Raw genomic sequence first — 18,514 nt, 5'->3', positions numbered from 1 at the left:
TTCTCCATGGCGAGACGCAAGAAGAACAGCCAAAAGCCTGCTTCAATTTCGACGGTGATTGCTTCTCCGGTGATTCAAGAGACGTGTGAAGAACGTAGAACTGAGAAGGATGATGATGTACTAGAGGATGAAGACGATGAGTTCAAAGATTCGATGGTGGAATTCCCAGATTTTGGTTCGCGAGATGCTTTGGATCCGGAAAGGGATCCGTCTGATGTTTTAGGGACTGGAGAGATTGGGAAGGATCAGGGTATTGGTGAAGATGATTGTTATCCAGACTTCCGGATAGCGTTTAGATGGATAGCGTTCGGGAAGCAGAATTATTAAAGTCCTTCACGGAGAGTGACCAGTGGTCGCGGATGGACAGAAAGGCTTCGCCTCTCCCGTGTAGTGTCTAGCACACTCCTTCAAACAACCGCGACCCGGAAGCTCGTTAGTTCTCCCGGACTCCCGAAGGGATGTCCTTCGGGGAAGGTCCTTCCAGGAGAAGCTCTTCAGGTTATCTTCGCGGATACGGTTCTGTGCTTCGCACGGAACAAGACCAAGTGGTCGAGTCACGGAGGAGGCATAGTTGGGATGATATTCACCTGACACAGGATCTCGCCTGACAGGTCAAGGCCGCACACATCCCAGCACGCCTAAAGGTGCCTTTTCGCCTACTGTTCCGCTGACTGTCTAGAAAAGGCAGCTACCATTTGGTAGTTCCCATACTTTCATGTAATTATACCTGCATAGAGTCTTATAGCCATGCTACGGCAGTAATTGTATCCCTTATTTATGGCTGTAATTAAGACTCAGGGGACAGAGTAAAACCCTAATAAAAAACCCTAGCTATAAAAACCCCCTCATTTTACGATAGAGAGGAGGGCCAACAAATTACATAGCAAGAACTCTTCTAAAATCTCTCTAGCTTCATCTTCTTCAAGAGAACCCGAGATAAACACTGTGAGTGTGTGAAGTTCTTGTACACCAGCCATCTTACTGTAATTCTCTACAAGTATAATAACATCGACTCGTGGACTAGGGCTCGTTAACGCCTGAACCACGTAAAAAACATGTTTGTCTAATTATATTCCTGCACTTCTACAGTTCTTATCTTTTTATTATTCTGTTTGTATTCGTTTCCGAAAAACTCGGTAAACATTTTGGTGCTTTCATTGAGAGCTGTAGGAAGTTGTTAGTCAGCTCTTTTTCTGTGTACGTTTTTTGTATTCACTCCGTGCTAAAAAGATGGTGACTACGAGAAAATCCGCGATTGACAAAAATGCTAGGGTCAACCCCGATACTATGATGGAAGATGCGGTACAAAACGAACCCTCGGACTACCAAGGTGAAGACCCGACATCCCGCCAGGATCGGGTCAGTACTGAAGATACGACATACTTAGAAGACGAAGAAGAGTATGTCCAAGACGGTTACTACAAAGACGGCTGCTACTACGAGAAGGATCCAGAACTGGTCCAAGTAGCCGAAGAACTGGCGGTCACTAAGGCCAAGCTTGCTGAGCAGGAGCGCGTCTCCGAAAAAATGCAGCGCATGATGGAGCGCCTCCAAAGCAAGTTCGGAGATCTGGGCGACTCGGACGAGGACGCCTCTGTTTTAGGTGGTGCTGATGCCACCATGCCGGATCCAGCCGCTGCTGGACCATCCAAAGCCGCCCCTAACAAGGGCAAAGAAAAAGTTGGGGAGCCTGTGCGCACTAACACCCCTGCACCTCCTAAAGGCGTGAATCACCAGGCCGACTGCCCCCCCCCCCGCGCGCAGTAGGTCTCTGGCGCTCCTAAGCCGAGATGTCCTTCAGCCCCAAGGGGGCACTCTGTGCCTAAAGGGCCCGGTGCTAAGGCACCCAGGCCCAGGGGAAGGAACAACTGCCCCAGTGATTCCGTCAACCAGGACGGTCGGGCTGCGGACACGCACTCCGAAGATAGCTGGTCCACGGTGGACCTAAGGAGAAGGTTGGAGGCCAAGTATGAAAAGACCAAAGGAGAAAAGGCCCGGCCTCGTGGAGATGACCTGCGAAATCATCTCAACGACAAGCTCCGAGGACGTGACCTCCCGGAGAGCGATACAAAGAGGCTCGAGGAACAGATCGCTGCCTTGACCAAGCTGGTCCGGAAGCAAAGTGGGGCCCTGTCAGACTCTGAGGAGGAAGACCCGGAACCATGTATTCGGAGGATCGCGGAAACGTCCCTCCCGGATAACTTCAAAATGCCTCACATAGAATTATATGAAGGGAGGACAAACCCGCGTACCCATCTAGCTAAATACAACAAAATGATGCAAGTAGCGCGCGTCAGTGAGGACGCCAAATGCATGTGCTTCTCACTCACCCTTACCAAGTCCGCGGAGGACTGGTGGAAAAGATTATCTCCCGGATCCATCCACAGTTGGAAGGAGCTACAGTCCACATTCAGAAGGCAGTTCATTGCTGCCCGAGACCACGACATGGAGGTTGGTTCCTTAACCAACATCAAGCAGCTACCCAATGAGAACCTCAAAGCTTTCATTCAGAGAATGATGGAAGCTGCTACTAAGACCAAGGTCAGCGACGACATGAAGCTGATCGCCCTTCAATCGGGCCTTACTGTCGGCTCCCTGCTATTGGGGGAAATGCAAAGGAGACGGGCAGAAACGCTGTCCGAATTCATGTCAAAAGCTCAGGGAATCATCAACCTTGAGGATGCCTACCAGCAGGCCTTTGGAGTTCCCCCAGCTCCGACGCCTTCCGTGACAGCACCGAGCTTTGCTTCGCAAGCTCCCGCGCCAGCCCTCACGCTTCCAGGAGCCCAGTTCACTCCAAGCGTGTATGGGCCTTCCGCGTCTGCTCAGACGCCAAGTCAAACCCATTTCTCTGGGTACGGAGCTGTACAAACCGGATGTAGTATCGCTCCCGGACCGCCGCAACCGCAAGCGGAAGGCCCAGAACAAAATCTGAGCCAATCGCGGAATAAACGAGGCGGAAGAAACTCCAACCGGGGGGACCATTCAAAGAAACCCTAGAAGAACTACGAACCCAAGTTCACGGAGTACACCAGTTTGATAGATTCCCGAGAGAATGTCTATCGGGCGACCTGTAATTTGGTCAACTACAGGAAACCCCCGAAAGTGTCTCACGAAGGAAGGCGTCCACGAGACTCCAATAAGAGGTGTGAGTTCCACGGAGATGTGGGGCACACCACAAACGAATGCCTTCAGCTGAAGGATGAGATCGAGTCCCTGGCAAGAGCGGGACACCTCGGTCAATGGGTGAGGATACCCATAATCTATCCCGGACAGGGAGTAGTTCACGAAGCTTCATATTCCCCGGGACAGAGGGGGACCGCTTTGGCTCCTGGAGCCGGTCACCCCCAAGCTCCTGGGTCTCAGTTCCCAGCGCTTCCTGCTCCAACCTCTCCGGCACCCATTGCCTTGTTGGCTCCAGGACCTGGCAACCCATATCCGCCCGGCCTTGCTCCGCCACCCATTGACGGACACGTAGCCACCATTTCCAGAGGACCGCACCTTGCCGAAAGCACACGCAACTCCCAGAAAAGGTACTTGAGGGAGTTAGAACACACCGGGGAGATGTGCGCCTTGGTTCAATCACCTGCTCAACGTCCCCGAATGATGGACCTTCCCATCACCTTCACGGAAGACGACGCCCGACATGTGCACTTCCCCCACAACGATCCCCTCGTGGTGGAAGCCCAGATTGCCAATAAGAAGGTCTCGCGGATCTTGGTCGATAACGGAAGCTCCGTAAACATCCTCTTCAAAGCTGCCTTCCATGCGATCGGATTAACCGAGACAGACCTGACCCCATGCCCCATCCAGCTTCAAGGGTTCAATGGGGATGCACTCATGCCATTAGGCAAAATTCAACTTCCAGTCACCCTCAGAGGAGAAAGTGACGCTTGTGCCTTCAAGCACTGCACATTCGTGGTGGTCGACTGCCCCACGGCGTATAATGCCATCCTAGGCCGACCGGTCCTAATAGATTGTGGGGCCATAACCTCGATTCGTCACTTATGCTTGAAGTTTCCATGCGACGATGGGCGTATCGGCACCATCCGAGGAGACCAACGAAGTGCACGAAGCTGTTATAACGTCTCCGTCCGATCCGTCTACACGGTCCAGGAGACGGTCGCTGCCGTTCCTTTGGCGGAGGAATTACCAGAAACTGGGAGTGCTCAAGGGGCATGCTTTGACGAACTCGACCCTAGAGTGGGGGTTGAGAGAGCGATAGAACCGATGGAGGAAGTAGAAGAGGTGATCCTCAACTCGGGAGATCCCACCAAAGTCATTCAGGTGGGGAAAAACCTTCCGTCGGCCATTCGAGAAAAGATCGTGGCCACTGTGAGGAATAATCAGGATATCCTGGCATGGTGCCACGCTGATATGACGGGGATTAACCCTAACATTGCGTGCCACGCACTCAACATAGACCCATCTGCAACTCCAATTCGCCAAAAGAGGAGGCCGTTGGACCCAGTGAGGGCCGAAGCCGTCAAAGCTGAAGTGGACAAGCTGATGTCTATAGGCTTTCTCCAGGAGTCACACTATCCTGTGTGGTTGGCCAACCCAGTTCTGGTCCCGAAACCCAATGGGTTCTGGAGAATGTGCATTGACTTCACGGACCTAAATAAAGCCTGTCCGAAAGATTGTTTCCCTCTTTCGCGAATCGATCAGATGGTAGACGCTACTTCCGGGTATGAACTCTTATCCTTCATGGATGCGTACTCTGGGTACAACCAGATCAAGATGCATGTCGCGGACCAGGAACACACCAGCTTCCTCACGGACAAGGGTGTCTACTGTTACGTGGTCATGCCTTTCGGTTTCAAGAATGCTGGGGCGACGTACCAGCGTCTAGTAAACAAGATGTTCAACGACCAGCTGGGGAGGAATATGGAGGTGTACGTAGATGACATGTTGGTAAAATCCAAGACCTCCGGGGACCACAGTGACGACCTTGAGGAAGCTTTCGCCGTGATCCGAAAGTATGGAATGAAACTGAATCCGAAGAAATGTACTTTCGGGGTCTCGTCAGGGAAGTTCCTCGGTTTCATTGTCAGCTCCCGCGGAGTGGAGGCCAACCCTGAGAAAATTAAGGCGTTCATAGATATGCCCTCTCCCCGGAAGCATAAGGATGTCCAAAGCGTTACCGGAAGGATAGCTGCTCTCAGCCGCTTCGTATCTAAGGCCACTGACAAATGTGTCCCCTTTTTCAATGTGTTGCGAGGAAACAAGAGGTTCGAGTGGACCCCCGAATGCGAAGCAGCCTTCCAACACCTCAAGGAACATCTAACCCGAGCTCCCATTCTGTCCAAACCTGTCGAAGGAGAGGCGTTGTTCTTGTACTTAGCTGTGACAAAACACGCCGTTAGTGCCGCACTCGTCCGGGAAGACGGCCGTATCCAGCTCCCTGTGTATTACGTAAGCAAGAGGTTACTACACGCCGAGTCCAGATATTCAATGATCGAGAAACTCTCCCTCTGCTTGCTAATCGCTTCGCGGAAGCTAAGGCCCTATTTCCAGGCGCACACCATCAGAGTACTCACCAACCACCCTCTCCGACAAGTCTTGCAGAAGCCCGAGTCTTCTGGCAGATTGCTTAAATGGGCCATGGAACTGAGCCAGTTTGACATCCACTACCAGCCACGTGTTTCCATAAAAGGACAAGCTCTTGCGGACTTTATTGTGGAATGCTCGGGAATGAATGACCTCCCGGAAGATCCTGTCCCGGAACTTCCCACATGGAAGGTCTATGTAGACGGAGCCTCAAATGAAAAAGGAGCTGGAGCAGGGGTCATCCTAGTATCTCCCCAAGGACATCAGCTCCAGAGCGCCATCCGTTTCGCGTTCCCTGCATCCAACAACGAGGCAGAACACGAAGCCATGCTAGCTGGATTGCAACTGGCCAGAGAAGTCGGAGCCCAAAAAATCGAGGTATACAGCGACTCCCTACTTGTGGTAAACCAAATATCCGGGGAATACCAGACGAAAGGCGAAAAAATGGCTGCCTACGTGTCTCTCTCCCGCGGCCTCCTGCAGCATTTCAAAGGCTACCAAATCCGCCAGGTCCCCCGGGACCAGAGCTCACTCGCGGACACACTGGCCAAGCTTGCAACAGACCCGGAGATCGCACAATATGGCCTAGTGCCCATCGGGCACCTAGAAGCACCTAGTACCGAGACACAGAGGGTAAATGCCATCATCGACCATTCCCATTCCTGGATAGGACCCATCCTCAGATTTCTCACCACTGGAGAGCTCCCCACTGATAAAGCTGACGCAAGAAAGCTCCAGCATCAAGCTCCCCGATACGTGGTTATGGATGGAAAGATTTACCGCAGGGGGTTGTCCATACCCTTCCTTAGGTGTGTTGCCGGAACCGAAATCAGCGCCATCATCCATGAGATTCACGGAGGCTTCTGTGGCGACCATACCTCCGGGCTGAGCCTCTCCAAAAAGATCCTTCGACAAGGATACTTCTGGCCCACCATGAAGAAGGATTGTGTGGATTATGTCAGAAAATGCGAGCAGTGCCAGAGGTACGACAAGGTTCCGCGAGCGCCGCCTACAGAAATTACCTTAATGACCAGCCCCTGGCCGTTCGCCGTTTGGGGCATTGACCTAGTAGGTTCCCTTCCGACTGAAAGGGGTGGAGTGAAGTATGCCATAGTCGCGGTAGACTACTTCACCAAATGGGCTGAAGCTGAACCTATGAACACGGTCACGTCTAAGAAAGCACTGGACTTTGTCATCAGGAATATAGTGTGTCGTTTTGGGCTTCCACGAAAAATTGTGTCCGACAACGGGAAGCAGTTTGATAGTGAACATTTCACGGACTTCTGTTCTTCGCATGGAATCATCAAAAGCTTTTCCGCAGTCGCCAGACCTCAAGCTAATGGGCAAGTGGAAGCAGTAAACAAAATCTTAAAGACCACGTTGAAGAAAAAACTCCAAGCATGCAAGGCTCACTGGCCGGAAGAGCTTCCGCGAGTACTTTGGGCCTATCGCACGACAGAGAGGACTTCGACGGGGCATACACCTTATTCCATGACTTTCGGTTGCGAGGCCGTCATCCCAGTAGAAACTATGATCCCATCTCACAGGCAGGACACCTACGACCCTACCCGGAACCACGCCCTTCTCCAGGAGTCCCTGGACATGATCGAAGAGCTCCGGGAGCAGTCACAGGTCCAACTCAAAATGTACCAAGGCAAGATAGCCCGACACTTCAACACAAGAGTCAAGAGCCGTACATTCGAAGTTGGGGACCTTGTCCAACGGAGAGTATTTCCTGCTACGCAGGACCCGGGAGTGGGAGTCCTCGGACCTAACTGGGAAGGCCCTTATGAAGTACAAGAAAAAGTGGGCCATGGGACGTATCACTTAAGGAGACTCAACGGATCTAAAGTCCCACGCGCCTGGAACGCGGAGCACCTCCGTCGTTACTACCAGTAGGCCCCGGACTATCTAGTCGGAAGTCCTTGGTGAAATTAACAAAAGTGTAAAATGTGGAAATAATCCTCCCTACTGTAAAACACGTGCCTAACAGGCTAATTTAATGAAACACGGAGAGATTCACTCCGCTTTTACTGCACTTTTTATCCCTGTGTTCAAAGCTGCGTTTTAACAAGTGACCACGCAGTCCGGAGACGTCCGGACCCCACGCTCACTTGGGGGGGTATACATGGCTAAGGCATAGCCATACGTCCCTTGAACAAAACATACACAGAACACCACTTATGTGCTAGCATTGTGTTTGAAATTTTTAAATTGTTAAGCTTAGGTTAATTTGTTGCCATGAACATGCTTGCATTACGTGTCATGTGTGCATTATGTGTTTATGTGAAAATTGCCATTGAAATGCCTGCCATTATGCATCATGAAAATTATCTCCTGTGTAGCCCAGCGATGAACAGGACTGGGGGTTGGGGCACATTCAGAGAGCTACGCCGAAACACCCCCAACCTCCAGGCAAGTCCTTCAAAAAATGCTCCGCGACCGCTATAGAGCTTTGCTTCGCAAGCTCCAGCTCCGAGTCCCGCAAGGCGAAAGATGGCAAGATCCGCGACCGTTGTAAGCCTTGCTTCGCAGGCTTCAGCTCCGGATCTCACAAAATAATGCATGGCGAGCTCCTCGACCACTGCAAGCTTCAGCTCCAGGAGCAGATATGGTCGATCCCCCATTCACAGCAGGCCTTGCTTCGCAAAGCCCCTGCTCCGGGATCGCACATGGTGGGCGTGGCAATTTCCCCGACCGCAACGAGCCTTGCCTCGCAGGGCTCCGTGCCAGGTCCCTGAAGTCAGCCACCATGAGGTTCGCAACAACAGTTAGTGTTGCTTCGCAAAGATCTAACCTTAAGTCTAGCGACGCTCACCAAAAGAACTCCCGTTCCAGCACCATGGAACGGCGCACCTTAGCAATCCCAGCAAACAGTATAACTACAAGTCCCGGGATTGGCTATTTGCCTTAGGAAAGCCGAAATACGGTGAAAGGAGTCTGGCCGTTGGAACCAGGAAACCTTCGTAACCTAGAAACTATGTGGGAAAAGACATCAGCTGTTAGAGCTTCAAGTTGGAAGTGCATAGGTTCTGGCCGTTGGAACCAAAACCACATGCGCCCCTACAGCAGTTTCTACCGTATAAAAGTCTACCCTAAACGCAAAATTAAACAAAGAACTCGGCAGAAAAGAAAGGAGAATGCTATAATTATGGCAAATATGTCTGCAATGAGAAAAGAGTACAGGGAGCTTCGCCCCAAAGAAAAACACAAATGAAAAATAATAATCAGCAAAGAATATTTTTCACGGAAAATAAGATCCCTTCAAACACTGGGGGTGGCAGTGGCATCCTCGACCGGGGTCTCGGAGACAGCAGTTTCAACTGGGGCTAGCAGAGCCAGATCATTGGAAGATGGAACGTCATCAGTGGCAAGTTCAGAGGTCCCCGCCTCTTCAAGGACTTCTGCCTCAGGGGCTCCAGCAGGCTCGTCAATGTTGTAAGTTTGGACGTACACCTCTGGGCCTTGATCCCACACCTGTAGCTTCTCCCTCATGGCGTCGGCATCCTCTCCCAGATAGCCTAGTACCTCCGGGTTCACTTTCCAGAGTTGATGCATGAGGACCACATGCGATATATTAATCGTCCTGTTCTGTACCACCTCGGCATCCTCCTTCTCCTTCAAGTGCTCCGCCTCGGAGGTTGCCAGCTTTGCCTCCGCGACAGCTAATTGAGCCTTCAGTTTTTCCATCTCGGCCTTGGAGGCATCCCGCTCTCCCTTAAGAGAATCAATCTCCTTGCGCTGCTCCTTATTTTGGTTCAGCACGGATTGCTTCTCGGTTACATGCCCCCTGGCAGTGAATTGCAAGGCTCCGATCTCTTTATCCTTCTCGGCGAGCCCCAACTCCAGCATAGACACGAGATCCCTGCTCCTCTTATGAAGTTGCTCCTCCTCGTGCAGCTTATTCTGAAGAGTGGAATATTCCTCTTGCTGCTTAAGGAGGAGATCATTTTTCGATTGCAAGCGGGCTTCCAAGGTATCCTTCTCCACCCTGGCTTGGGACAGCTCTTCCCGGAGCTTGGAGTTTTCGGCCTTCAAGTCATCCGACCGTTGTTTGAACTCATTCTCTGCGCTGGCCCGGTACTCTCGATATTTGGCAAGATATTTCTTGTCTGCCTCTTCCTCAGCTGTGCGCCGGGCCCGGTCAGTCTTCTCCGAAGCCTCCCCCCTTAGGCTCTCGACCTGTTGGGTCTGTTTCAGCTTCTCCGCCTCCAAGGCCTAGCGAGCAACCTGGCTCTCCTCCAGTTGAACCAGAACTGTACCCACCTCCCGGAACGAGCGTTCCGCGATGAGAGAGGCCTGCAAGGAAAGACAACAGAATAAGTTAAGAAGAACCAAATGCACTAAGACAGATGATCCCAAAACACAACAACTAACAGCTTACCCCGGACAGTTGCTGCTTCACGGCATGTGTCAGCAACAACGGATCCTTACTGCTACTGATGGCCCATTTCTCAGAATTGAGCTCGCACAAGCTCAGGGCCATATCCTCCATCATCTCCGCTCCGAACGGCGCCAATGCACGTCCGAGCCTAGGCACCAGCCTCTTCTCCAAGGCTGGTTCATCCAAAACCGCTCCAGCCGGGTGAAGGGATCTCACCCCCTCGGCCAGCTCAGCTCTCTTCACGACAGACAAGTTGTCTGCCCTTCCCTGAGTAACAGCCTTCTCGGCCTCCAACCGCCTCTTCAAAAAATTATCGGCCCGTCTTACACCCTCCAGGAGGGCAGCGGGGAAACGGGTTGGTTTCTGAGGGAAGTGGAACTTCAGGCCAGGCAGAGGAAGGTTTCTTTGCTGAGAAGAAGGAGACCCCGAAAGGGTGGACTCCCTTTAAGCTGCAGGAGGAGGAAGACGGGGTATTAGGGACGGTAGCGAAGACACTACCGCCCCGGTCTGTTGTTGCAGCTGATGTTGCTGTTGATTTTGCTGCTGTTGTGGCAGTGTTAGTTGCCTGTGTTGTTGTTGTTGTTGCTGTTGGGGTTGTTTTTGCTGCTGAGTGGGGGTAGTCTGATGGTGACTGCGCGCAGTCCGGAGATCTCCATCACCTCCAGGTGGAGAATGTCTAAGGCGTTTTCTCTTGTCGCCTTCAGCCTCCCCTCCGGAGCATTTGCTCACCCCGGCCTTCTTCGCGGGGAACACAAGACCTTCCCCATCGCTGCTGCTACTCGAGACCATCATGGTCTCGGAAGGGCCATCGGCAGGAGACTTCTCTACCCCCGGAGACACTTGCGCTTCGCCACTTGTCTTCTTGGGAGTGGCAGCTTTACCTCCCCTACCAGTTTTGGCCTTTCGCCCTTTCCCCTTGGACGGGTCTTGGCTAGAGGCAGCCTTCTTAATAAGCAAGGTAGCTCTCCCCAACATTTTTGCTTCGGGATGTTCTGCAAGAAACGTACGAAACAAGGTTAACGAACCAGCAAGCAATGTGAAAGAAGATAAGCAGAAGACAAGGAAATCAACAACATAAAAGCACAAGCAAGTCCGCCAGCAGGGAACAAGGAACAAAAAAGAGAGACGTTTGAGAGGGACGACCATCCACGAGAAACGTGGATGGCCTTCCCCGAGCGAAACAAGACACCGCTTCCTGCTCCAGGAAGCTCCCGTACTCCTTGAAGTCCGGGAATGACATGCTGAGGGAAGAAGGGTCAACCATGATGACACCTTCTGGCAGACTACCGTCACTCAAACACCCGAGGAGCTCATCTACCCTATCGCAATATCTGTCAAAGGGTACCCTACGCGGATCTAGCCTAAGGAAGCGGGGATCGAACCCCATCTGAGAGGTCCGGGAAACCTCAGATAGGCTGGGGGTGTGAATCAATCGAAAGCTAGCCTTACCTATCCCGGAGGTGCCAGCTCCCGGAGTCCCTTCATTGGGGTAAGCCGCGGCGTAGCGAGCCTCAATTTCTTCCTCCTCCGACTGGGGGTCGGGGAACCTCTCCGCCCAACTGGGGGAAAAATTATTCTCGTCCTGGACTGCCTGGCAGATCACCTTGGACAGTTCCAGGGCAATCTGCTCCCGGACGTCAGCGGACACCTGACTTTGCCCCCTGCCACTCACTGGCCCAATATTTTGGAAGGAGGCGAGTAGCCCATACTCTCTCAGAGATTCGGTGGTCACAAGTCCTTCCACCTTCAGCTCTTCCTCCGAGAGCCCCTCGTAGAATTGCGACCTCCTTATCATCTCCGCACAGTGAGGCGTCCGCGGGATGGCTTCTGCAAAATTCAGGCATGAGTGTTAGAGATCCTCCCGAAAGGCAAACCAAACGTAAAGAAACAAAGTTAAAAAGGAGAGGAAGGAGCGCTTACCAGGGACTTTGAAGTCCAAAGATAGGGCTGGCACCCTCTTCAGTGGGAAGCCAGTCGTCAGGAACCAGTACTCCCGGAGATCTGGAACCCTCGCGGTATGACAGGTGGGACACATCACGTCCGGGTGCCTCTCCAGCCTGTAAAATCCCACCTTGTCTGGATGGCCTCTCATGGGCTGAGACTTCAACCCGTAGAAGTACAGCACCTCCTGCGGGGTAGGAGCCTCCAGGTCCCGGGACTTGCAGAAGATGTACTACCCCGCTAGGAGCTTGTAGCTGGGGGGAATCAACTGGAAGGGGGCAATCCCCGCCTTCACACAGAAATTGGCAAAGTAACTTCTTAGGGGCAAGTGCGCCCCACACACTATGTGTGCCCAGCTCCAGGCACCGAAACCCTCGTGACTCTGACTAGCAGACTCACCCAGCACCGACAGACGGTGCCACATCAGGCCTGGGATGTTCTTCAGGCCTGCCTCTGAGGAGTACAGCTCCAGCATGCCGTAGTTCCTGAGCAGGTTCGGCTTCTGGTCCATCTCCCAGATTGAGCTGTTGGTGGTCGGTGGGCTAGCCGCGACCACTTTAGTCTTTCCTTTCCCCTTTGCGCCGGCGACAGGGGAACCTTTCTCCTGGGCAGATTCAGCCTCTACCGCAGCGACAGTTCGTTCCTTTGAGGTGTTCGTCACTGAACAAAAGAAACAAAGAAGAAAACACTCTAAGCAGTCAGCACCCTTGTCATACCCTAACGGTATCAAAGGCGTCGGGGAGAACCTCCCCGAAAACTGCTTGGAGAGGCTCCCACCGAGCTTGCTGAGGGGTTGGCACCAGGCCACCCGAAAGGCAGCAAGGAACCAAACTCAAACTCCGAGCCTAAGCCCGCCGAGAGAAGTGTTTTTCCAGAGAAAGACACCCTAAAGGCGTTCGCGCTTATGCCCTAAAACAGCAAAACGGGGAACAACTTTCCAAACGCCAATCGTCAAAGCATGGAAAAAGATTACTTATTGACTCACATCAGTCACATGCCTATCAAAGCCCTATTCACGCATGCACATAGACGATACTGGCAGAAAACTCAACTCTAACAACTACCAACAACCTAAGGTTTGGGAAGAAAGAGCAAAGTAGAAATACTTACTGGTATTCGGGTAGTCGAAGATTGAAGGAGTAACCGGGTCACTGCACAGCACAATCGCGAGAAGTAAAAGATGCAAAGACAAACGACGATTCAAACCCTGAACTTCAGCGAACAAACCCACTGCCAAATCAAAAGAAAAGTTTCTAGATTCCTTACCAAAAGAAGTGGCAAGTTCGAAGGAATGGAAGCTTGGAAACCTGAGAGTTCGAAGGTTTGGGAATCTGAGAATCTGAAAGCCCGAGAATTTGAAAGCGTAAAGAGGAAGAAAGGTCCGTTCCCTCGTTTTTATAGCAGGAAAGAAGTCGTTTCAAATTCCTCAAATGGATGGTCCCGATCTTCCCATTCCGTGTGCATCGGATCCAACGGCTGGGGGCAAAGGGCCGGTCCTATTTATGGCACCTCGGATAGGAATAAAGTATTTATTTCCCATCATTGCACCATCTCGGGCCCAGCGTACCATTAAATACCGTCAAATCACCACTTAGACGTCTGACGCACGCGAACTCAGCCAATCACCTCACGCGCACATCTTGGTCACAGAACCAGTCCCTGCATGACGCGTGGCCCTCGCCATACTTGAGTACTTGAGATCAAACAGAAGAAACTTCCTTCTTTTTTCATACTAACACTCAGACGGGAAAAAAGAACTCTTCCAGGAACACAGGACGTGACCCCTCGTCTAATCTAGAGACATGAATACCCGGAGGACTGTACAAGCTCCCGGACCTCTCAAGCTCCGTGACCTTGGGGGGTAAATGTTATCCAGACTTCCGGATAGCGTTTAGATGGATAGCCTTCGGGAAGCAGAATTATTAAAGTCCTTCACGGAGAGTGACCAGTGGTCGCAGATGGACAGAAAGGCTTCGCCTCTCCCGTGTAGTGTCTAGCACACTCCTTCAAACAACCGCAACCCGGAAGCTCGTTAGTTCTCCCGGACTCCCGAAGGGATGTCCTTCGGGGAAGGTCCTTCCAGGAGAAGCTCTTCAGGTTATCTTCGTGGATACGGTTCCGTGCTTCGCACGGAACAAGACCAAGTGGTCGAGTCACGGAGGAGGCATAGTTGGGATGATATTCACCTGACACAGGATCTCGCCTGACAGGTCAAGGCCGCACACATCCCAGCACGCCTAAAGGTGCCTTTTCGCCTACTGTTCCGCTGACTGTCTGGAAAAGGCAGCTGCCATTTGGTAGTTCCCATACTTTCATGTAATTATACCTGCGTAGAGTCTTATAGCCATGCTACGGCAGTAATTGTATCCCTTATTTATGGTTGGTGTAATTAAGACTCAGGGGACAGAGTAAAACCCTAATAAAAAACCCTAGCTATAAAAACCCCCTCATTTTACGATAGAGAGGAGGGCCAACAAATTACATAGCAAGAACTCTGCTAAAATCTCTCTAGCTTCATCTTCTTCAAGAGAACCCGAGAGAAACACTGTGAGTGTGTGAAGTTCTTGTACACCAGCCATCTTACTGTAATTCTCTACAAGTATAATAACATCGACTCGTGGACTAGGGCTCGTTAACGCCTGAACCACGTAAAAAACCTGTTTGTCTAATTATATTCCTGCACTTCTACAGTTCTTATCTTTTTATTATTCTGTTTGTATTCGTTTCCGAAAAACTCGGTAAACAATGATTATCTGAGTCAAGCTAAAGATAAGTGGTCCCAGTTTCGCTCCTTGTTGCCTAATCAGGGAGGGGCTAAACTTACATTTGAGGAGCCAATTGTTAAGGAAGGCATTCAAATTGCCCAGGTTGATTTGGATGAGATTCAAGTAGAGACTTCTTTCTGGAACTCAGCTGTGGTTTGTATGGTGCTTGGGGCTAACCCACCATTTGCTGTTTTTGAGGGATTTGTTAAGAGGATTTGGGGTAAACTAGGGATTGAGAGAATTGCTCGGCTTAATTCTGGTCTTACACTTGTTAAGTTTCGAGATGAGGCCACAAGAGATTTGGTGTTAGAAGCTAGGGTTCTGCACTTTGATAGAAAACCAGTGATAGTGAAGCCTTGGTCGGTTGATTTGGATACACTTAAGGCTGTGAAAACTGTCCCTGTTTGGATTAGATTGCCAGGGCTGGGTCTGCAATATTAGGGTACGAAATGCTTAAGTGCTCTTGTGAGCACAATAGGGAACCTGCTTCTGGTAGACAAAGTTACTAAGGAAAGGTCGATGATGCAATTTGCTAGAGTGTTAGTTGAAATTGAAATATCTGAGGCTCTCCCTAAATCTATTCAGTTCCTCAATGAGAAAGGGAAACTAATGGAACAGCTTCTGGAGTTTGAATGGCTCCCAACTCAGTGCAGAGGGTGCAAGGTGTTTGGTCATACAGAAAGTATGTGTAATAGGAAGCCTACTGAGATTTGGAGGCAGAAAGGTCATATTGGAATAGTTGAGACTAAACAAGGTGATGTGGAACAGCTGCCAGCTTCAGAAGAAAAGAGTGCTACTAGTGGAGGAAAGGTTGCTAATACGAAGGATTTAGCTGATAAGGGGTTAGCTACAGGTCAGGGGATATCTTAGCCTCAGGTTCAATTAAAGAATTCAGATCACATAGATGATGCACCAGATAGGAATGTTAATGCGACAGACAGTTTGGAATGGAGTACTCCTAAAAGGGGAGGTGGTCATAAGAAGGTAAATAGGAAGATACAGAGCAATCTGAGAAATTCATATGGTGCTTTGCAAGATAAGGTAATGGAGGTCACAAACTTGGGATTAGCATCAACAAGTTTGTTTAATGGAGAGTCACAACATGCTTAGCTGGAATGTTAGAGGTATTAATAAAAGGGAGAAACAGGTTTCTCTAAGTAAATTCTGTTTTGTGAATAAGATTGGTCTTGGAGCTTTTTTGGAGACCAAACTTTATGGTGATAAAATTGGGAAAATGATGAGTACTTATTTTAAAGGGTGGAATTACTACTTGGGTACTAATTCGGAGGGTCGTATTCTGGTTTTGTGGCAGCCTCTGGTGGTGTCTGTTGAGATTTTGATGGATAGTGACCAATTTCTTCACATATGTGTTAAAGGGATTAATTCTAGTAAAGTGTTCTGTGTTACTTTTGTTTATGGTAGGAATACCACTGAGAGTAGAATTCCTCTTTGGAGTGATCTTGCTGGGTTAAGTTTCCCTGTTAAACCTTGGGTTGTGGCAGGGGATTTCAATGTTGTTTTTGAGGGTACTGATAGAGTGGGTGGTCATATTATCTCTGCTGTTGAGTTGGAGGATGCTCGAAATTGGAGGGCTTTGGGGTTAGTTGATGAGCTGCGTTCCACAGGGTCTCATTTTACTTGGACTAACAATCAAGAGAATGATAATACAATCTACTCTAAACTGGATAGAGTGTTTAAAAATGAAGAATGGCTGGATTTGTTCCCTCAAGCTGAAGCTTTGTTTAACTGGGACCTTCTATCTGATCAATGCTATTGCATTATCAAAATGGGAGCTGCTGTTAACAGTGGTCTTAAGCCTTTTAAATTTTTTAATATGTTGACTGAGCACATGAGATTTAAGGACACTGTTTTACAAAGCTAGAATAAACCTATTAAAGGAAGAGGGCTAGTGCGTATTGTCAGAAAGTTGAGTGGACTTAAGGTTGTTTTATGCAAGTTTAACAAGCATGTTGTGGGTGATGTGGCTCAGCATTACAATTTGGCGAAGGAGAAGTATCAAACTACTCAAGGTTTGCTTCAGAGGTGTCCCCACTCGACTGAGTTACAAAGGGAGGAATCTCTGGCTGGTGCTTGTTTTGCTTATCATTTTAAAGCTTATGACTGTTTTTTGAGACAAAAAAGCAAGGTTGATTGGCTGTGTTATGGGGATGATAACACGGCTTATTTTCATGCGTGTTTAAAACAAAGGAGGGCCAATAATTGCATTACTTCAATTGTTTCGGAATCGGGTCAGTTAATTGAGAAGTTTGAAGATGTTGTGACGCATTTTGTGAATCATTTTCAGAAAATTATGGGCAGTAATAGTAGTGTTTCAGTTCCTTGTTCAGTCCTCTTGTTTCAGACTTGGTCTTTGTTTATCCCTGGAGCAGCAAATTAAGCTTGTTAGACCGTTTACAAAAAAGGAAGTAAAGGATGCCTTGTTTAGCATTAGTTCTATAAAAATTCCAGGGCCGAATGGGTTCGGTTCTGGCTTTTTTAAAGCTATGTGGGGCAGTATAGAAGCTGAAGTTTCATAGGCTGTTTTCGAATTCTTTGAGAGTGGTGTTATGCCAGAGGAAGTTAATATGGCTACCATTTGCTTGGTTCCTAAAATTGAGACACCAGCTAAGGCAGTAGATTATAGACCTATAGCTTGTTGCAATGCAATCTACAAGTGTATTTCAAAAATACTCTGTGGTAGGTTGGCTACAGTTCTGCCTAGTTTAGTCCATCAAAACCAAGGAGCTTTTGTCAAAAATAGGTTGTTGGCGCATAATATCCTTATTCTTCAGGATATTATAAAAGGCTATAATAGGAAAAATGCTTCCCCTAGGTGTGTGATGAAAATTGATCTGAGTAAAGCCTATGACATGCTAGATTGGAATTTTATGGAGACCATTCTCTCAGAGTTTTGTTTTCCTATCAAGTTTATTAAGTGGATTATGGCGTGTTTGAAGGATCCTTCCTATTTGATTCTTATGAACGGTAGAATTCAAGGGGAGTTTAGAGGCAAAAAAGGCCTTAGACAAGGGGACCCAATATCTCTGTTGTTGTTTTTTTTAGCTATGGAGTATTGTACTAGGCTGTTAAGTCAAGCTTCTTTGGATAAAAGGTTCAGATTCCACCCGAAATGCAAATCTCTTAAGCTAGTCAATCTATGTTTTGCTGATGATTTGGTCATTTTTTGTAAGGAGGTCTCTAATTCTGTTCAGATAATGAGGGATAGTTTTACTGAATTCTGCAAGGCTTCGGGTTTGTCTGCTAATTTACAAAAGTCGCAGGTCTTTTTTGGGGGTTTGGATGATAGAGAGACTCAACAATTGCTTGGGAAGATTCAGTTCACTGAAGGGAATTTTCCTCTCAAATATTTAGGGGTTCCTCTTCGAACAACTAAGTAGAGGGCTGGAGATTGTGCTATCATAATTACTATGATTCAGCAAAAGCTTCATACTTGGGCTAGCCGTCATCTCTCATTTCCAGGGAGGGCTCAACTGGTTAATACAGTTCTTTTGGGCTTGAGGTCGTTTTGGATGAGTATTTTTATGCTCCCTAAGAGTGTTACTAAGGAGATAGATCATTTGTGTAGAAATTTCCTTTGGGGAGTTAAAGAAGGCAATGTTAACCGCAGTAAATTACACTTCACTGCCTGGAGTCAAGTTTGTCTTTCGAAGTGTATGGGTGGTCTTGGCTTTAAGGAGGGTTGCTCTTGGAACACAGTTCTCCTTGCTAAATTTGTGTGGGCTGTTTCTAGTAAGCAAGACATTCTTTGGGTGAAATGGGTGGACTCAATCTATCTAAAGGGTCAGGATTTCTAGTCCTATTCTATTCCTCAGGATGTTAGTTGGTATTGGAGGAGACTAGTGAAATTGAGGTA

The 18,514-nt window shown here is 49.2% G+C and overlaps 1 protein-coding gene across 1 annotated transcript; it reads left to right on the top strand.

Annotated features, from left to right (window-relative positions):
- Window positions 1-6: 6 nt before the first annotated feature.
- Window positions 7-17,038, top strand: LOC133825291 (uncharacterized). The gene is made up of 6 exons (XM_062258254.1): window positions 7-250; window positions 14,639-15,067; window positions 15,119-15,493; window positions 15,578-15,681; window positions 15,821-16,448; window positions 16,539-17,038. The coding sequence occupies exons 1-6, from the start codon at window positions 7-9 to the stop codon at window positions 17,036-17,038; spliced, it is 2,280 nt and encodes a 759-aa protein (XP_062114238.1).
- The last annotated feature ends 1,476 nt before the right edge of the window (window positions 17,039-18,514 follow it).

Source organism: Humulus lupulus, chromosome 3, assembly GCF_963169125.1.
Source record: "Humulus lupulus chromosome 3, drHumLupu1.1, whole genome shotgun sequence".
Lineage (NCBI taxonomy): Eukaryota > Viridiplantae > Streptophyta > Magnoliopsida > Rosales > Cannabaceae > Humulus > Humulus lupulus.
The sequence above is the reverse complement of the archived record's forward strand: the minus strand, read 5'-3'. Positions and strand labels throughout refer to the sequence as shown.

Coding starts and splice junctions, on each gene's coding strand:
- LOC133825291 (XM_062258254.1), top strand. CDS start 7: ATGGCGAGACGCAAGAAGAACAGCCAAAAGCCTGCTTCAATTTCGACG. Junction 15,068..15,118: donor GATTAGATTGCCAGGGCTGG/GTCTGCAATATT, acceptor TGAGCACAATAG/GGAACCTGCTTCTGGTAGAC. Junction 15,682..15,820: donor ATGGTGCTTTGCAAGATAAG/GTAATGGAGGTC, acceptor TTTGTGAATAAG/ATTGGTCTTGGAGCTTTTTT.